The sequence below is a fragment of the Lissotriton helveticus genome, chromosome 1_1, assembly GCF_964261635.1.
Source record: "Lissotriton helveticus chromosome 1_1, aLisHel1.1, whole genome shotgun sequence".
Classification (NCBI taxonomy): Eukaryota; Metazoa; Chordata; class Amphibia; order Caudata; family Salamandridae; genus Lissotriton; species Lissotriton helveticus.
In genome coordinates, this window is record NC_136057.1 from 1,266,012,547 (window position 1) to 1,266,031,060 (window position 18,514).

General features: G+C 48.9%; 1 protein-coding gene across 1 annotated transcript in view; it reads right to left on the bottom strand.

Moving 5' to 3' along the window:
- The window catches only part of PRKAR2B (protein kinase cAMP-dependent type II regulatory subunit beta), a 425,732-nt gene that overhangs the window by 24,341 nt on the left and 382,877 nt on the right, over positions 1 to 18,514 (bottom strand). The window contains exon 9 of the mRNA XM_078657005.1: positions 11,431 to 11,496. Within this exon, the coding sequence (XP_078513131.1) occupies positions 11,431 to 11,496 (66 nt within the window). The remainder of the gene's footprint in view (positions 1 to 11,430; positions 11,497 to 18,514) is intronic.

The window sequence follows — 18,514 nt, forward strand, 5'->3', positions numbered from 1 at the left end:
CAACCCCTCACCCTCAACCCCTCACCCCTCCACCCTCACTCACCCTCAACCCCTCACCCTCAACCCCTCACCCTCAACCCCTCACTCACCCTCACTCTCACTCACCCTCAACCCCTCACCCTCACTCACCCACACCCTCACTCACCCTCACCCTCACTCACCCTCAACCCCTCACCCTCAACCCCTCACCCTCACTCACCCTCACCCTCACTCACCCTCACCCTCACTCACCCTCACTCACCCTCACCCTCACCCTCACTCACCCTCAACCCCTCACCCTCACTCACCCTCACCCTCAACCCCTCACCCTCACTCACCCTCAACCCCTCACCCTCACCCTCACTCACCCTCACCCTCACTCACCCTCAACCCCTCACCCTCAACCCCTCACCCTCACTCACCCTCACTCACCCTCAACCCCTCACCCTCACTCACCCTCAACCTCTCACCCTCATCCTCACTCACCCTCACAACACATATTGTGTTACAATAGGTGTCACATTTGCGAAAGATAAAACTATTGGCATTGTAAATAACAAAGCTATTAATTTCGCTATTTTCAAAACAAGCACATACATAAATAATGTGTCCTTTACAATACCAATAGCTCAAACTTTCCTAATGCGAGACCTATTGCATTAAATACTTTTAAAAAACACCTGCCTCATGTTGATAAAAGCTAGGTGGTTCGCAAAAGTTTGTCATTTTAAACATTGGGTTGGGGTTCTAAAAAGTTTCAGAAGCACGGCTCTATGCCGTAGAAGGCTTTGGTGTTATAGGACATGCCAACATTTCTGATGTTGCATTTAAATTTTTTTAACAGTAGGTGGCAGTGAGATCTTTAGCATTCTCATTGATATCACTGAATTAGTCATAAGGCATTCTGGCATTAAGCCTGGGATTTTGTGGCAGGCTTGACATTCTGTTGTTTAAATGAGATATCAAAGCAAACGTATCCTTTGCTTGGTTGGAAACCACCACCTTTTTCTGACTCCATTTAGTACGATGGATTGAATGTAATATATTGGCATGGTACGCGATAGACAGAAATCCATCATGATGGATAAGGGTCGTGGACGAAAAACAGCAATTACATCTGCTAGCATCAAAGGAAACATTTACTTTGCGTAATAGTGAAAGAACATTACAAAAAAAAATAAACTGATGGAAGGAATAAAAAATAATGACAAGGTAAAAACAACCCTACTCTCCATCGCCCATCAACCTTGTCTGAAAGGTGGAAAAAGAAGATTAAAAATATGGTGAGCGGCTCAGGTTTTTTATGGCCTCTGATGCTACAGTGATATTTGGGTCTCAAGGAAAATGATGGAGGCAAGCTAAAAAACATTTGTTTTAAAACCGCATGCCTAAGAATTTTCCATAAATCAAATGTATCTATCAAAATATATTTAAAAATAGGGAGAGTCCAGATTCCTAAGTCTCTCCTGGGACTTGTGGGCTTATCTAGAGTAGGGAAGATGTAAGACATCTTCCAAAAAGTGGCAGATGTCCTGTGCACCGTATTAAGAAGGCATTGATATAGATGGCACTATAAATATGACTGACAGGCCATCTTTCACTTTTTGGCAGATACCTCCTCCACCAAACTCCAAATAAAACCCAGTATGTGTAGTTCAAAATCTGAAATAGCCAACAGTGGCGTCACGAGGGGGGTGCGGGAGGTGCGGGCCGCACCAGGTGTCACCAGCAGAGGGGTGACACCAAAATGAACTCGCTATTTATTTACTGTTCATGTAACACCGTCCGTACTTATTAAACAAGCCAAGACGTTGTGCACTGCGGAACATTATAGGAACAGTAAATAAATAGCGAGTTCATTTTGGTGTCACCCCTCTGATGGTGTCACCTGGAAATGGAATAGGTCCATGGTAATGGCGTAATGTGGCGATTATAAGTGGGGCCATCGGATTATCTCATGCATGAACCGGGTGATGCAAAACCAGAAATCAAAAACCTTCTTTTCTATCTTTTTCCCAAACGTTGCGAAAATACTTTCCTGAAAGTAAAAGAAAGGTGACCTTCCGTGAAAAATGATCTGTCACAAATTAATGGACAAAGCCCTTTTTTGCTGAAAAAGAAAACTGCTAATCTGTGCGTTTTTTTTTTTTTTACAAACAGGCGTGTTATTATTTACAGGACTTTAAATCAATGTAAATTGTGTTTTCAGGTATCTGCTTTCTACACTTTGTAGTTCACATACTGGTCGTGAGAAGTAATTCCCGAGACAAAAGATAGTGATATCTTTTTTTTTTTTTTTTTTTTTTTTTGTAAAATTTTTTTATTTTGCAAAACACAGAGATAAAACAGTAAACAAAAGTTACCGCATCGGGTGCATAGATGGTCCCACACAGTGGGAAAGCAATAAAGCAAGACGAGGCAATAATGCAGTGCAAGAGAAGCGAGTAGAAGCTAGGCTCCAGCATCCGCAGAAAAGATGAAGTCTCGAATGTAACCCCAGGCGGGGAATACTTCTAGTCCAGCCGGTAGAAGTTCAGAGTCACAAAGCCATTAAACTAAGCCTCGTCCCAGCGGCACATATGCCCCAATAGCGGAACTCAAACTTAACTTCCCCCATCCCAACCCCCCCCCCTCCCGTGACGGCGCCTCAACCATTCCACACTCATCCATCACACACACTTAGAACTGGAACAGATGTAGGGTCCTCAGCGATGCCGGGCAAACTGCCGAGGGTAAACCAGTAGAGAGAAAGGACACCAGGGGACCCCATGTGTGCTTAAAGTTTTTGTAGTTGCCTAGGAAGATGTCCGCCATTCTCTCAAGACTCAGAAGCCTCCACAGCCTAGCGTGCCAAAGTGAGATCGCCGGTGCCTCCTTCCGTTTCCATGCGGCCGCCAGCGTGAGCTTGGCAGCGCCGAGGCAGAGCCATAGGATCTTCTTGTCCGCGCGCGTCTGGTGCTCAAGGCCAGGATCCCGCAGGCCCAGGACCACGGATGCCAAAGAGTTATCAATGGGATACTGCAAAATATCTTTAATATGGGATAGGATTTCGTCCCAGAAGGGTTTGATGACCGGGCAATCCCACCAGATGTGGCGGAAGTCCCCCAGTAGGCCACAGCCCCTCCAACATCTATCCGAAACAACCGGGTAAATACGGTGAAGTCGGGCGGGGACCATGTACCATTGTGTGAGAGTCTTCAAGTGAGCCTCCCTCAATAGAATTGAGTGGTTAAATTGCGTCATGTCCCTCCACAACGCCGACCATTCTCCATCGGCGATGTCCCTCCCCACCATCTCCTCCCATTGTTCCATGTAGCGCGGTCTAGGAGAAAGGGCAGAACGAAGCAACAATTGGTATAGAAAGGAGATGGCCCCCTTCATGGCAGATGTTTTCAGCAGAAAGGCCTCAAATTCGGAGAGAGGCCTCGTGGCAGCCTCCCGAACTCCTGGTGACGTGGCCCAGTGGAGCAGTTGCATATGCCTGTATTTTTCAGTTGGCTGCACTTGGTAATCCCGCATGCAATTCTCAAAAGTCAGGGGATCAGAGCCATGGAACAGATGGAGCAATGCGCGGCATCCTCCCTCCCTCCAAGTATCAAAGGGACCCTCGGCGAGTGCCGGCCGGAACGCCGGATTGAAATGCAATGGAGTGAATGGAGACGGGAAGGTCGTCCATCGCTCATCCCCCGCCAGGGTGTCCCACACTTTCAGTGTAGTCCCTGTGGGAGTACTAATGTACGCGTTCAGCGGTCGATCACGCTTGGGCTTCCAGGCCAAATCCCAGATGGACCGGCCAGTCACACTCCGGTCCATATGCAACCAGTGTTTGTCGGAAAATTGCTGTGACCATTCCACCATGACTCGTAGTTGGGCAGCTTTATAATAGAGGTGTAGGTCCGGAAGGCCGACCCCTCCGTCAGCCCGCAACCGTCGCAAGAGTGCAAACGAAAGCCGAGCCCGACCTCCCTGCCAGACAAATTTTAAGATCAATGTTCTGAGCTGTCCAAAAAATGAAGTGCTCAGTGGAATCGGTAGGGCCTGAAAGAGATACAAGTATTTAGGGAGAAGGACCATTTTAATGGCATGCACCCTGCCTAACCATGACAGGAATTTGGGTTTCCACTTCTCCAGTTCGGCCCGCGTCTTCGCCACCAAGGGTGGGAAGTTGGCTGCAAATAAGCCACCCACCGTGGGAGTGAGGTGGACTCCTAAGTAAAGTATCGAGCCCGAAGCCCAGGGTAGCGGCGTAGAAGTGCTTACCTGAGCAACGTCGGCTTGTGATAAGGTTAAATTCAGGACATAAGACTTGCCGTAGTTTACCTTGAAGCCAGCCACTCCTTCGAATTCCAGCAAAATATCCCGCACGCATGGGAGAGAGTTAGCGGGGTCAGCCACTGATAGCAGAACATCATCCGCAAAGAGAGAGATTTTGTGCTGCTCCCCTGTGAATGGAACGCCCTTCACCCCCTCATGCTCCCGGACCGCCATCGCCAAGGGTTCAATGCTAAGCGCAAACAATAAGGGAGAGAGGGGGCATCCTTGTCTGGTACCTCGCGAGTGCTGGAAGAAGGCCGATAGGTGGCCGTTCACCGCCACCCTCGAGCGCGGGCTACAGAAATTAGCCCTCACCATGGTGATGAACCTGTCGGAGAACCCAAACGCCTGCAACGTGTGAAATAGAAAGCTCCAGTCCACGCGGTCGAAGGCCTTCTCCGCATCGAGGCCCACCAATACCGCCGGAATGTGGAACCTGTTCGCCTTCTCAATGAGATGAATCACCCTGCGCGTATTGTCGTGCGTCTGGCGGCCTTTGATAAAGCCGGATTGATCCGGATGAACAATCGCCGGTAACAAGTCCTGGAGGCGGCTCGCTAGTATCGCCGAATACAGCTTCGCGTCAATATTAAGCAAGGCTATGGGGCGGAAGGAGGGACAGAGCTCAGGATCCTTCCCTGGCTTCGGCAGGACCGTAATCACCGCTTCCGCCAGAGTCCCGGTATTCACTCCGGACGTAGCCATGTCATTAAAGAGGGCAACTAGAAAATCGCACACCTCAGTTGCGTAGGTTTTATAGAAGACAGCAGTGTACCCATCCGGGCCGGGGGCTTTATGTAATTTCAAGTTTTTAATGGCGGAGAGGACTTCCTCCCTCGAGATCGGAGCCTCTAACAGATCGTTCCACGCCTTGGAGACCTGTGGGAGCGGCAAGCGCCGCAGGAACTCCCGCTGCGCTGTCGCGTCCAACTCCTCGCCCGTATACAAATCGGCATAAAAGCGGCCAAATATGTCCGCCTTCGCCCCGTCCCGATGATGGAGAACTCCTGCGGGGTCTCTGATCCCCCCTATGTATTCTCGTTCCCTCTTGTCCCGCAATTGCCGGGCCAAGTGTCTGCCAATCTTATTGCCACTAGAGTATGAATGTCGCCCCAATCGCAAGAGAGTAAGCTCGGCTCTATTTGCATAGTGTGCCTTCAATTTGCCCCTAACCGCCGTAAGCGGACGCAGGGTCACCCTCGAGGGATTGAGCTTATGAGCCCTCTCGAGTTCAAGCACCTCGGCTTCCAGTGCGTCCCGCTCCTTTCTACGCAGGGTGTTAAGTTGCGAGTTGAGGCCCAAGCACGTCCCTCTGATCGTCGCCTTAAAGGCGTCCCACGTAGTCGTCAGAGAAGTATCCGACGGTGGATTGCAATCGAAAAATTCACGGATGGCCAGGCGTAAGGCTTGATTGGAAACCTCATCTCTGACCACTGATGCCGGGAAGTACCACTTCCGGCTCGCGGTGTCGGGTGGCGTCCAACGGAGAGTGAGCACCAAGAGACTGTGGTCCGATACCGAAATCGGAAGAATGGCGGCATCTAAAATGTTCCCCCTGAGGGACTGGCTAAGAAAAATGTGATCCAGGCGAGAGTAGGAGTGGTGCACATGTGAAAAGAATGTGTAGTCTTTCATGGCAGGGTGAAAAAATCGCCATCCGTCTACTAGACCCAACTCCCCCACCCCTTGCTGCGCGGAATCCGAAAAGACCCCTGTCTCCGCCCTACGCCCCCCCGAGCTATCCAAGTCCCTGTCCCACACCAAGTTAAAATCTCCCAACAGGAACAAGAGCCCCTCCGCAAAGTCCCCAATCTTCTCCAGCAATTCTTGCAAATACTTGTTCTGACCTGCATTGGGCAGATATACCACCACAAACGTACACAACTTGCCGTGAATATGCCCCTTAACCATCAGCCATCGACCCTCCCTGTCATGTCGGACCTCCACCGGTTGAAAATGCAACGTAGCCCTGAACAGAAGCGCCACCCCCCGATGCTTCGTAACAGCAGAGGACCTGTAAACAACGGGGTATGCCCTATGGCGGAGCCTCGCCTCATCCATCCGTGCCAAGTGGGTTTCTTGCAATCCAACTACATCAAGTTGATGATCCATCACATACTTCAGTACTCTCTGCCGTTTCTGTGGCGAATTCAAGCCCTTAACATTCCACGTCCCTACACTAAGCGGCATAGCGGAAAGAAAACCCAGAAATCGCTCTCAGCATGCCAAGTGCCACCCACCCCGCATTCAGCCCCGCCCTCAGGCAGCAGACAACCAGTAGCTTCCAAAACGTGCGTGGCACGAAGGTGCCAACAGTAGAGTACGTACTCAGCAGCAGACACACAACAAACATCCCCTTCGGCCTTCCGTCACGGGTCCCTCCCCACCGTCCCCAACAACCCCCATCCCAACCCCACCCCAGCAGAGAAGTAATCCAAGCATAGCACAAGTCATGGAGCCCCCCCAGCCCCGAACCCCCAAACTCCCCAACACCCAACCCTACCCGTAGAGAAGGGAACAACAAACAAAAGAAGTGGAAATCATAAAGGATAAAGAGAATACTCATCAAGTCCAGTAGTCCAAAGTTCGTGAGGGGCCTTCCTAACCGGAAGTGGAGCAGGGGTGCCAGTTGGTCAACCCCCGTGGCCATGGTCTGGGGTGTCTTCCCAAAAAGTACATCCATACCCAGACCGAGGCAACGAAGCCCCTCCAGCGCCGATCCTGGTCAAATCAAATCCGTGGTGGTCATGCCGCTCCAGAGCTTTCTTGCGTATCCGCCAGAGTGGCTGAGGCCACCGAAGCCACTGCGTCGGCCCTTTCCTGCAAACCAGAGGCACGATCCGGCCGCCGCCGGTCTGGGGAAGCCCCAACCCTATGCCAGGAGGACGAGCGGTGACGTCTCCTAGCCGGCGAAGCATTCGCCTCCTGTGAAGAAGGGACATCCTGTAGACCCAAGAGGTCCTTTGCTGCTTGGAGTGAATTAATCTGTGCCAGCCGATTCTGCCATCGGAAGATGATCCTGAAGGGGTGGCCCCATGAGTAGGAGATGTTACGTTCTCTCAAGAAGGTAGTCACCGGGCGAAACTCCCTCCTCTTCCGTAGCGTGGAGGCTGCCAAGTCCTGGTACAGCTGAGGGGCATGGCCCCTGAATTGCAGTGACGTGATGGCCCTGGCCTTGCGGAGAATGCGTTCTTTGAGTTGGAAATCATGAACACAGACGAGGATGTCAGGAGGGGGACCCCCTCCTCGCCTAGGCAGACCCACTCTGTGTACCCTATCCATCTCGATGTCCCTCACCTCCTCCTCGTCCAAGATCTGTAAAAACAAATCCCGGACGTAACCACGCAGGTCTCCCGCCTCGCCATCCCACGGCACCGCCCGAATGCGGACGTTGTTCCTCCTGGAACGATTTTCCAGGTCCTCCGTGTGCAACTGTAGGTCCAGATTCTGTTCGGTGAGGCGGATAATATCTTGTTGCAGCAAGTGCACATCGTTAGCCATGCTCAAATCATGGTCTTCCAGGGTCGCCACCCTCTCTCCAATGCCGTCCATGTCTCTGCGCACTTCCCTCAGGTCAGAGGCCAATTGAGTCCTGAGCTCAGAAATATCCTCCTTAATGGATGCAAATAGTTCAGACATGAAGGCCTTAGTAGCAGGCGCCTCGTCGTCCGACACCTTCTGCGAGCCACTGGCCCCCGGGGACGCCGGCTGCTGAGAGGACTTGGAAGCTCCATCCTTACCCTGTCGACCCCCCTTGCGTGACACGTTGGACATCTTGGCTGGTGACACGCAGACCGGGGGAACAGACCCCCCCAGTCAGACAGGTAACAGGCGCTATGGGAGCTCGTGGAGCCCGAGGATCGCAACGCTTCTTTCCAGGCAGCTCAAATGGAACCCCCTCACTATCCAGGGATCACCGGAAGGCAGATCCGAAGCAGGCGAGCCATATGCTGGGGGCCAGGGGACCCTACCACCAACTATGTGCGATCAGGAGGCAGGGCTCGTCAGGGCAAGGTAGTCACAGTCCACTCCATGGGCAGCGCTATCCACGCCGTGGCCTCCGGGAAGTAGCTAAACTGGAACTGCGTCAGACTCAGATGAGATGCGGACCCAGGGGCAAGGGTGCAGCAGTCCGGCCCCAGCAATCCGGTCCCCAACGGGTTCTGTGATCCAAACGGTTCTGCACTGCTCACTCGAGGCCGCGGATCACGACGCAGGTCGCCCTGGCACCACGTGGCAACTGCAATCGTCCAGCCAGCACCCGCCTATAGGCCAAAGCAGTGTTGCAGCAGTTGTAGAGAGCTCCAGGACCCGCTGCCCCAGGTATCACGGCTGCTCACGCCCCCTCCTGGGGAGGCACTCACCCTGCCGACAGTCCTCGCCTGGATCGGCACCGCAGCCGGGCCCTTACTGCGACCCTGCACCGCCTGTCCCACTATCAGCACCGGGCCCCGCGTGATCCCACTCTCCTCCAGCGGCCCTGGTCTGCGCAGCCCGCCGGTAATCTGCCGGTTTTAGACGCTCCGTGGCGTGCTTACCGCACCTCCTCTGTCCGGCCGCCGGAGTACCTTCACTTTCCGGCTGTCCCCGCCGTCCTCCGCAACAGGGCTCTGAAGTCCAGGCTCGTTTCCCTGCCGGCAGGACCTCTGCCTCCACCTCCGGCAGGCATGCAAAACCAGAAATCAAAAACCTTCTTTTCTATCTTTTTCCCAAACGTTGCGAAAATACTTTCCTGAAAGTAAAAGAAAGGTGACCTTCCGTGAAAAATGATCTGTCACAAATTAATGGACAAAGCCCTTTTTTGCTGAAAAAGAAAACTGCTAATCTGTGCGTTTTTTTTTTTTTACAAACAGGCGTGTTATTATTTACAGGACTTTAAATCAATGTAAATTGTGTTTTCAGGTATCTGCTTTCTACACTTTGTAGTTCACATACTGGTCGTGAGAAGTAATTCCCGAGACAAAAGATAGTGATATCTTTTGAGATGTGAATGAGAAGTGCCTGGCTGACATGTTGAAGGAGGAGGCCATCCAGTCCTTTCAGGATTTACAGGACAAATTTGGTCCGATCCTGGTCGTTTGCTGATGGGCCACCCTGAGGCACAAGTCTGTATCAGGGGAGGCACCCTCCCATGAGAGCCTGGGTGAAGCTCCGACTCTCCCCGGTGCCTGGCATGTCGGCGGATGGTCCTGGCTGTCAGTCAGTCAGTCCTCGGGCCACAGAGTGAGTTGCTGCTGCTATTTTAAAGGGGAGTGGAGAAGTAAGTGCAAGGTTGTGCTGCTGGGATCTTGGGGAATGGGACCCAGTGGCGTCACTAGGGGGTTGCGGGCCGCACCGGATGACACCAAACTTTTCCACTCAATTTCAAAGCGCATTTCATGAGTTTATTTCAGTCACTTTGAGAAGAGCCAAAAACTGTGGGAGAAACCATGGGGGGGGGGGGGGGGGGGGGGGAAAGGCGACGAGGAAAGGGCTAAAAGAGCAGCAGGCGGGGGAGGGGGGATGGTGCAGGCAGAGAGGGAGATAGTGCAGGGAGGGAGATGGTGCAGGCAGAGAGGGAGATGGTGCAGGCTGAGAGGGAGATAGTGCAGGGGGTGAGACGGTGCAGGCGGAGGGGAAACGGTGCAGGCGGAGGGGAGATGTTGCAGGCGGAGGGGAGATGTTGCAGGCGGAGGGGAGATGTTGCAGTCGGAGGGGAGATGGTGCAGTTGTAGGGGAGATGGTGCAGGCAGAGGGAGAGATGGTGCAGGTAGAGGGAGAGATGGTGCAGGCAGAGGGTGAGATGGTGCAGGAAGGGGGGGAGATAGTACAGGCAGGGGGGATGGTGCAGGCGGAGGGGAGATGGTGCAGGCAGGGGGGGAGATGGTGCAGGCAGGGGGGTATTTTGGTGCAGGCAGAGGGAGAGATGGTGCAGGCAGAGGGAGAGATGGTGCAGGCAAGGGGGAGATGGTGCAGGCAGGGGGGAGATGGTGCAGACAGAGGGAGAGATGGTGCAGGCGGAGGGAAAATGGTGCAGGTGGAGGGGAAATGGTCCAGGCAGAGGTAGAGATGGTGCAGGCAGAGGGAGAGACGGTGCAGGCGGAGGGGAGATGGTGCAGGCGGAGGGGAGATGGTGTGGACAGAGGGAGAGATGGTGCAGACAGAGGGAGAGATGGTGCGGGCAGAGGGGAAATAGTGCAGGCAGAGGGGAAATGGTGCAGGCAGAGGGAGAGATGGTGCAGGCGGAGGGGAAGAGGGGAAATGGTGCAGGCGGAGGGGAAATGGTGCAGGCGGAGGGGAGATGGTGCGGACAGAGGGAGATATGGTGCAGGCAGAGGGGAAATGGTGCAGGCAGAGGGGAAATTGTGCAGGCAGAGGGAGAGATGGTGCAAGCAGAGGGAGAGCTGGTGCAAGCAGAGGGAGAGCTGGTGCAGGCGGAGGGAGAGCTGGTGCAGGTGGAGGGAGAGCTGGTGCAGGCGGAGGGAGAGCTGGTGCAGGCGGAGGGAGAGCTGGTGCAGGCGGAGGGAGAGCTGGTGCAGGCAGAGGGAGATATGGTGCAGGCAGAGGGAGAGATGGTGCGGACAGAGGGAGAGATGGTGCGGACAGAGGGAGAGATGGTGCGGACAGAGGGAGAGATGGTGCAGCAGATGGTGAGATGGTCCATGCGGTAAGTCGTGAGGGGGTGACACCATGAGTTACCCGCACCGGGTGACACCAACCCTAGTGACGCCACTGATAGCCAATAATTTAAAGTAAAATCATTGAGCTCGCTTTACTCTAATTCTATGTTTAGAATCCCTGCCTTAAAAAACAGACTGCAGTTTCTTTAGTCACAGTTTGAGGAGACACTTTTGGTAACATATCAAGTCAAATGTCAGAAAGAACCCTTAAAAGGGCTTTTACTTTTCATACGTTCAATGAAAATTGGGCACATTGATATATGCTGATAAAGCTTTTTACAGTGTTCCATCCAATATTATCATTTTAAGAATGGCAATGCTCCAAGAACATATGTGGTGGATACTCTGCTGTCAACCTGCCAATCTACACAAAGGTTATAATCTGACTAGAGAGATGTTTTGTGGTTTGACAAATTAAGGCACCTTTTAAAATAGCCATCATTCTCCAAAATTCTTAAAGTAATTAGTTATTTTTTACCTTCCTTGTCATGACTATTCTCACTTCTCCAGATTCTACAATAAAAAAACTTTCAGCCTCATCACCCTGTAAAGAAAAAAAACAGCCAAGTCAGTGTAATATTACGTCTTTTATTTGCCCTTTTTGCAAGCACTGTCCAAGAGTCCCATGTGTTAATGTGCACAAGTTGAATTGCTCCACCATTTCTCCAAGAGCCCAGCATATGCCCTGATGCGCAAAACCTATTCCACTCCCAGATTATGCTTCGTTGGGCAAAATATGTAGCAGATTCAGAGTCAAGATCAGAATCTTTGGATTTCTATGGACACAGGGCATTACAACTGACACAGATCCACCAGCTGGGGAATTTCACACATTGTATGTACAAGAAAGACATAGGGAATGTTTTTCCCCCAGGGGGTGGGTTAGGTGTGGGAGGGAGATACTCATTTGGAATGTTGGCACAAGTCAGAACTTTGTGGATATTCACATTCATGGTATTTGCTACATTACATTCACAAATGGGAGCCAGGATCTTGTAGGAATGCCCATGAGGTCAATAAACATTCCACGTGCTGTTCCATATTCCTCCCAACCGTAAAGAGGTGGAATGTCGACCGCATGAACAACATTACAGGAAACAAGACTATGCAGTGAAATCTAAAAACATGAGAAAATCTACAAAAACCATAATGAAAAGCCTTACGAATTATAAGTGCATTCATGTTTTGTAAATCAGCTCTAAGAAACCACTTGCTAGGGCCTATAATGCTTACAACATAATTCTATGCCAACTTAATTTTCACTGTTAGCTATGACGTTGTCAAATCATAGCCAATCTTCATGAAGTGCCCTATGACAGACTGTGTGAGTGCATATGTCAAGTCAAGAGACTGCCAGCCCAAGTTAGATAACAATGAAGATCACCAAACATGTACTACCTTTCATATAAATCATTTTGTTGCAAGTATTTCCCAGTAAGCACAAGTGCTATGATGTAGGACCGGACCCAGATTTACTAATTGTCACACAAGGTGCAGCAAGGCAGCACAAGCCCTTAATTCAGATTTATTAAACCACGCAAAGCCACCTTGCATTGCCCGGCAAGGCTTAGTAAACCTAGAGTAACGAAAGGCAGTGCAAGTCACAGTGGTGTAACAAAACTTGCGGGGCCCCCCTGCAAAGTACATGTTGGGGCCGCCCATTCTCCACGCCAGTAAAGAGCTCTGAGGCCAGCATCCTGCCATACTGCAGGAGCTCACCCAGCCATAAAAAAAGGATTCTGGTTCCTCCATTGGTTACATCCGCCCTCTCATCGGGCAATTTACATACATCAGTAAATACTGCTGCTGCGCCCTCCAGCAAAGTTACATAACACTTCCTCCAGCCAGCCCACCAAACACCTCCTTCTACTTGATGACCCACCTCCAAGTGAAGCCCACTCAGTTAACCACCTCCAAACACAGACACTGCTACTAACACATCCATTACACTCTACTCTCACCCCTACAAAACCCGCAGTTATGCTTTTCCGCCCGCCGTTGAAACTACCCCTCAGATGTCACTGCGAACCAGTGAATGCAGCCTACTGCTCCTCTGACCACCACCGACAGAAAGACTGATGGCCGGTCCCTATCTGACCACTGCCAACCTGTAAAGACAGAGCCTTTTTAGCTGCTGCCCTCCCCAATGCCACTGTGGTAGTTTAAAACATGTTAAACAATCTCTTCAACTGACCACCCCAAAACAGTTCTTCCTGCTAGCCTCTACAGCAAAGCCGTTACTGCTACTTTTCATCCTCTGCATGATGCACACAATAATATTAAATGTACAAAGGGTCTGATTGTTGTTTCCTCACGCCAACATTAATTTATACTATGTACCCCACTAAACCATACCTCCTGTCAAAGGCAAACCTGATCCCATATGTAGCACCAGTCAGCAAGTACCACAAGGACAAACACCATAGAGAATGCCCGATTCATGTAATTAAACCAACAGTGACAACGTAGCATTTGCCCACCCACTGTCAGCCCAGTGAAGTCTGCAACCGCACAGTAGCCATCAATACCAGCAACGTCTAAAGCGCATTTCCACTTCCTTTCATTGGCAGCTCCTGATACATATACCTATGCCTTCTGGGCGGCATCTACCACAGACCACAGCATTGTGTGTCTCCCTAAGACTAACCGAATGCTGTCGGTGAACGCTTCTCTTCCCCTTTCCCCACTAATAACTAATGGAGGATAACGAAAAAAATATATAGCATTTTCTTATGCAAATAGCGTATCAAGCACTTGCTGCCAGCAGTCCTCACCAGATCCACACATATCGATAGTCTGCTATCGCACCATCCTGTCAACCCTATTATTATCTGGAGATGTTTTTTATCCCTTCCATGAACTGGGGAAAGCAATACCTTGCACGAAAACAACCCTTTAAAACCTTTGCTACTTATACAGGCTGGCAAAGCACTTAGGTGTTTTAATAACTGTTGTTGTAAAGCAAACAGGTAACTCGTTCTAGGATTGGAATTACTGCTTAGAAGTGTGGAAGTTAATACTGAAACGTACGATGATTTTTTGCATGTCTGCAAGACACTCGTTCTTCCCTGCATGCGCACACAATGAAACAATACAATTTAGCTCAACAAATTGTTCAGAAATGTACCGGAATGTAAAGAAACAGCCCATATTATTTTTACAAAGAAAATAATCAACCGTCAACTTTATACCCCATGACATAAAACCTTAGCATGCACAGCTTTTTCAAACTCACGCACCTAATTCTACCACACACAGCACATTTTCACATCTCATAATTCCATGCCACACAATTCAACTATAAATAATGTAACCCTACAACATTCCATACCACATCAATAGAATCCTAAAAATTTGAAGACACATATTTCTGCTTCACTCCATACCACATAATTCCACATCACATAATAACATTCCACACAACTTAATACCACTCCAAACCACATAATTACACTCCACAAAATTCAACTACATATAATTCCACTTCAACCTATATAATTATACTTCACACAACATATTTACACTCAACTCCAATCAACATAATTACCCTCCACAAAATACAACATGCTGCATAATTCCACTCTGTACAATTATACACTCCACCATGCCACATAATTCCACACATCACACAATTCCACAGTTCATTCCCACACAATTCATCACACAACATAATTACACTCCACATAATACCACTCAACACCACATAATTAACCTCCACAGAATTATGCTCTACTCCATATAGCATAAATATACTCCACATAAATCCAGTCTATGCCACGTAGCAACATTCCACATAACTACACTTCACACCATGCCTCATAATACCACTCAACATAATGTTCACTCAACAGCACACACTTCCACATCACACAATTGAACTCTACAAATTTCCATTCAACACCACATAATTAAACAACAAACTACATAATTCAAACCAACAACACAATTACACAACACACCACATATATTCAATCTACACCACAAAATTCCACATCATTTACAATATTTAACAGCACACCACATAAGTAAACTCCACTTAATGCCACTCCACAGCACAAAATACCATTCCAGATAATCTCACTCCAAGACACACAATCCCACTTCATGACACACAATCCCACTCCACATTATTCCAGTACACTCAATACGACATAATTACTATCCACATAATTACACTGCACACCATGCCACATTATTTCACAGCACACATCCGATTCTGTTGGTCTGTGTGTGGGGAGAGAGTCCTGGTTCACAAGTCAGAGTCCCCCTATTGATACCTCAGACTGCTTAGTGCCCAGCGACTTGTCAGCTGTGTGGCCCGGATCCAGGGACTTTACTGGCAGTCTGGAATCTTGACAGCAAATATCTGGAACTAGGAACAGTTTATACCCACAGGCTGAAGTGTACCTTAGAATCCCAGGTATAGAACAAGCTGTTGATTGAAGTCACTCATTTCGACCATACACTCCTGTTTGGCCCTCTGTAGGTCTAGTTAGGTCTCCCTTTGTGGCGATACACTGCAGGTATTCTGCGATTGTGGGTTTAGTGCTGTCTATAGAAATATGTTTTCGCCATAGGTCATCCTAACCTTTCATCCTTTTGCTGCCGATAAGAGGGCTGCTATTGAGTTGAGTAATGATCTCTCGTCTTATTTAAAAACCCCAAGGCGCTTGTTCTGAGTACCACAGGAATCAAATTGCTGTGACGTATTCCTCATGTCATGCACCTTACTGAGGCATGGCTATCAGTAGGACAGCAGGTGCAGTGGCGCCGGGACCCAAAGCCGGGGAGAGGGGCCTGAATTATGATTCTCGCTGTAATTTACTATCCAACCCGTGATCAGTGGTTTTCTTTTCCTCACATGCATTAGGCTAGGTCCTAGGGCATATAGCACACTTGCTGTGCCACTGCTGTCCTATATGGCCGCTTCTTGATACGACGTCATGGACTCACAATACGCGGAAAGGGCGCATTCTGAAACAAGCCCCATCTTGCGGGGTGGAGCTCCCTTTCTTTGCCAAGTACGGTTTGCATCTGCTTCTGTAATTTTCAACACTAATTATTTATAGGTTCCGGAGTAGCGTGCTACTCGCCAAAAAAGCACTTCAACACCTAATCAGGGGTAACACGTGCTATATAAATGCAAACCTTTTTCCCTCTTCTATCCCTCCCCTTCCCATCTCAATCCAAATAACTGACTAACATATCCACCACTCAAATGACTTTCATATTTCACTATACTAATTCAACACTAATCCTTTGTGGGTTCCGCAGTAGCATGCTATTCGCCAAAAAAGTGCTTCAACACCCCATCTGGGGTAACAAGCGCTGTATGAATACAAACCTTTTTTCCCTCTTCTTTCCTTCCGCTATCCTTCTCAATCCAAATAACTGACTAACCTATCCACCACTCAAATTACTTCCATATTTCACTATACTAATTCAACACTAATCCCTATGGGTTCCGGGGTAGCGTGCTACTCGCAGAAAAAGCGCTTCGACTTCTCGTCAGGGGTAGGTAGCGCTATGTAAATGCAATTACAATACAATACAATCCACACAACACAATTATACAACTAAGAATTCCAATCCAAACCACATATGACCACTTGACACCACACACATTCACTCCACTCCAAACAAAAAACGCATAGGTAAAATATATTGTCCTTTACAACGTCAATAGCTCTAACTCTCACAAATGAGAGACCAATTGCATTGCAAATGCTTGTTTACCTTCCAATGCGTCATAGCAGATCATGTCCCTGGAGCTGGAAACATTCTGCTGTCCGAGTCAGAATTGTGCTTCCTTGTCCCTTCTCAGAGGAGCAGTGCCCTGTGGAGAATGCTCTCTCTGAGGCGCCTCCAACTCCATCCTTTTTCAGGGCCTGGCTCTGACTGAAGAGAAACAATGTAACTTGTTACTTTGTTTCGCTTCAATCCTGGCTCAACCAGAGGAGCTCAGAGCAGGCTGCACACTGCAGCTGCTTTAGAGCAAGATACACACAGCTCTCTACAAATGAGCTGAGGGGGCCCCCTTAAGGTACTGAAGACTGGGGCCCCCGCACCGCGGGGGCTGCGGGGGTGTTTGTTATGCCCCTGATTCTTTAGTATTAAAAGCAGTCATGTTTACACGGAACCAGGTCTGTCTTTCATGAAACATGCATTATTATTGTATGAAAACCCTGCCACACACAACAATGAGGATTCCCCAGAGTAAGGGCCTGATTTAGATCTTGGCGGAAGCGTTACTCCGTCACAACGGTGATGGATATCCCATCTGCCGAAATAAGAATCCCATTGACTGAATAACCCTACCACCAAGATCTAAACCAGGCCAGGCCCTATGTGTCCTCCACACACTCTAAAGATGTATTTGTGACTGTTCATTGCAACTGTGCCTAGTGATAGGCACACCCTTGTGTGAAGTTGAAAGTGTGCACCACCATCACAAGGTAGAGACTCATGATAGAAGGACATGGGTAGGCTTGGACTGATTTTCCAGCTACTGACTCAAATGCTCTGTGAAATTGGTCTCCACAGACCTAATGTAGAGATTGACATTGGAGACCACTCGCATGAGGATTCCCTTAGTCCAAGACACTTCTGGACCTAAGCAACCATCACACTGTAGTACTTAAGAAAGTGCTCCAGCATTTGGCTGGTTGGCATTAGCCTTTTAGGAGAAAGAAAGCTTTATCCAGGCTTGTGTTCAGAACTGAATTTTACAAGAAAAGGAACATGTCAAAGTCCATCCTCAATTTGTCTTTCCAAAATTCAAAGAATAATACTGTTCATTCCTTAATAATTAAGGAATGAACAGTATTATTCTTGAAATTTTGGAAAGACAAATCAAGGATGGACTTTGACATGCTCCTTTTCTTCTAAAATTGGATTTTGCATGAACGTGATCCTGGGGCAGTGTGACCACTTAAAGTTGAGTGTGAGAGTTTGCTAATAGAATTGTCCTGATATTACACCAGTGCGCCCTTGTTCTTAGCCCACACTGCCAGTTGCAGAATTTTGGATTGAGTTCAGAATTGCCCTTTTGGGATCTGCGCAGGAGGATTTAGAGTAGTTCCCAGAAACCAAACATTAAACTGGTTTCTGAGGTTTAGGACTAGATTAGAATCTGCTGGCTACTTCGTCGCTGATGGGGTAGCAATCCTTCTACAGCATCAAAAAAGCAGCAAATAGTCATCCAATACTACAGAACGCGTTTCACTGTTGCGACAGTGCATCTTTTTACTTACTTGATTCTACAATTCATTACCAACCTTTGTGTTCGCCTAAATTACTGTGAAATTATAAATACTTCATTACTTCCTTTATTGTAGTTAAGATCTCCCTATATTCTTCAAGTTAACTATGGCCCTGGTTAATTATGTTCCATGGCCTATATTGCTGGGTCATCTCCCTCTCATCGTGCACTCTATTACCTTTAATGTCTCACTATGTTCTATGACCTCTCTAATAAATAGGGATTTGTTCATTCCTATTCATACACTGATGAACAAGTTGGACTAGAGATGGATTTTGCTGAATAAACCATCTTTGGATCC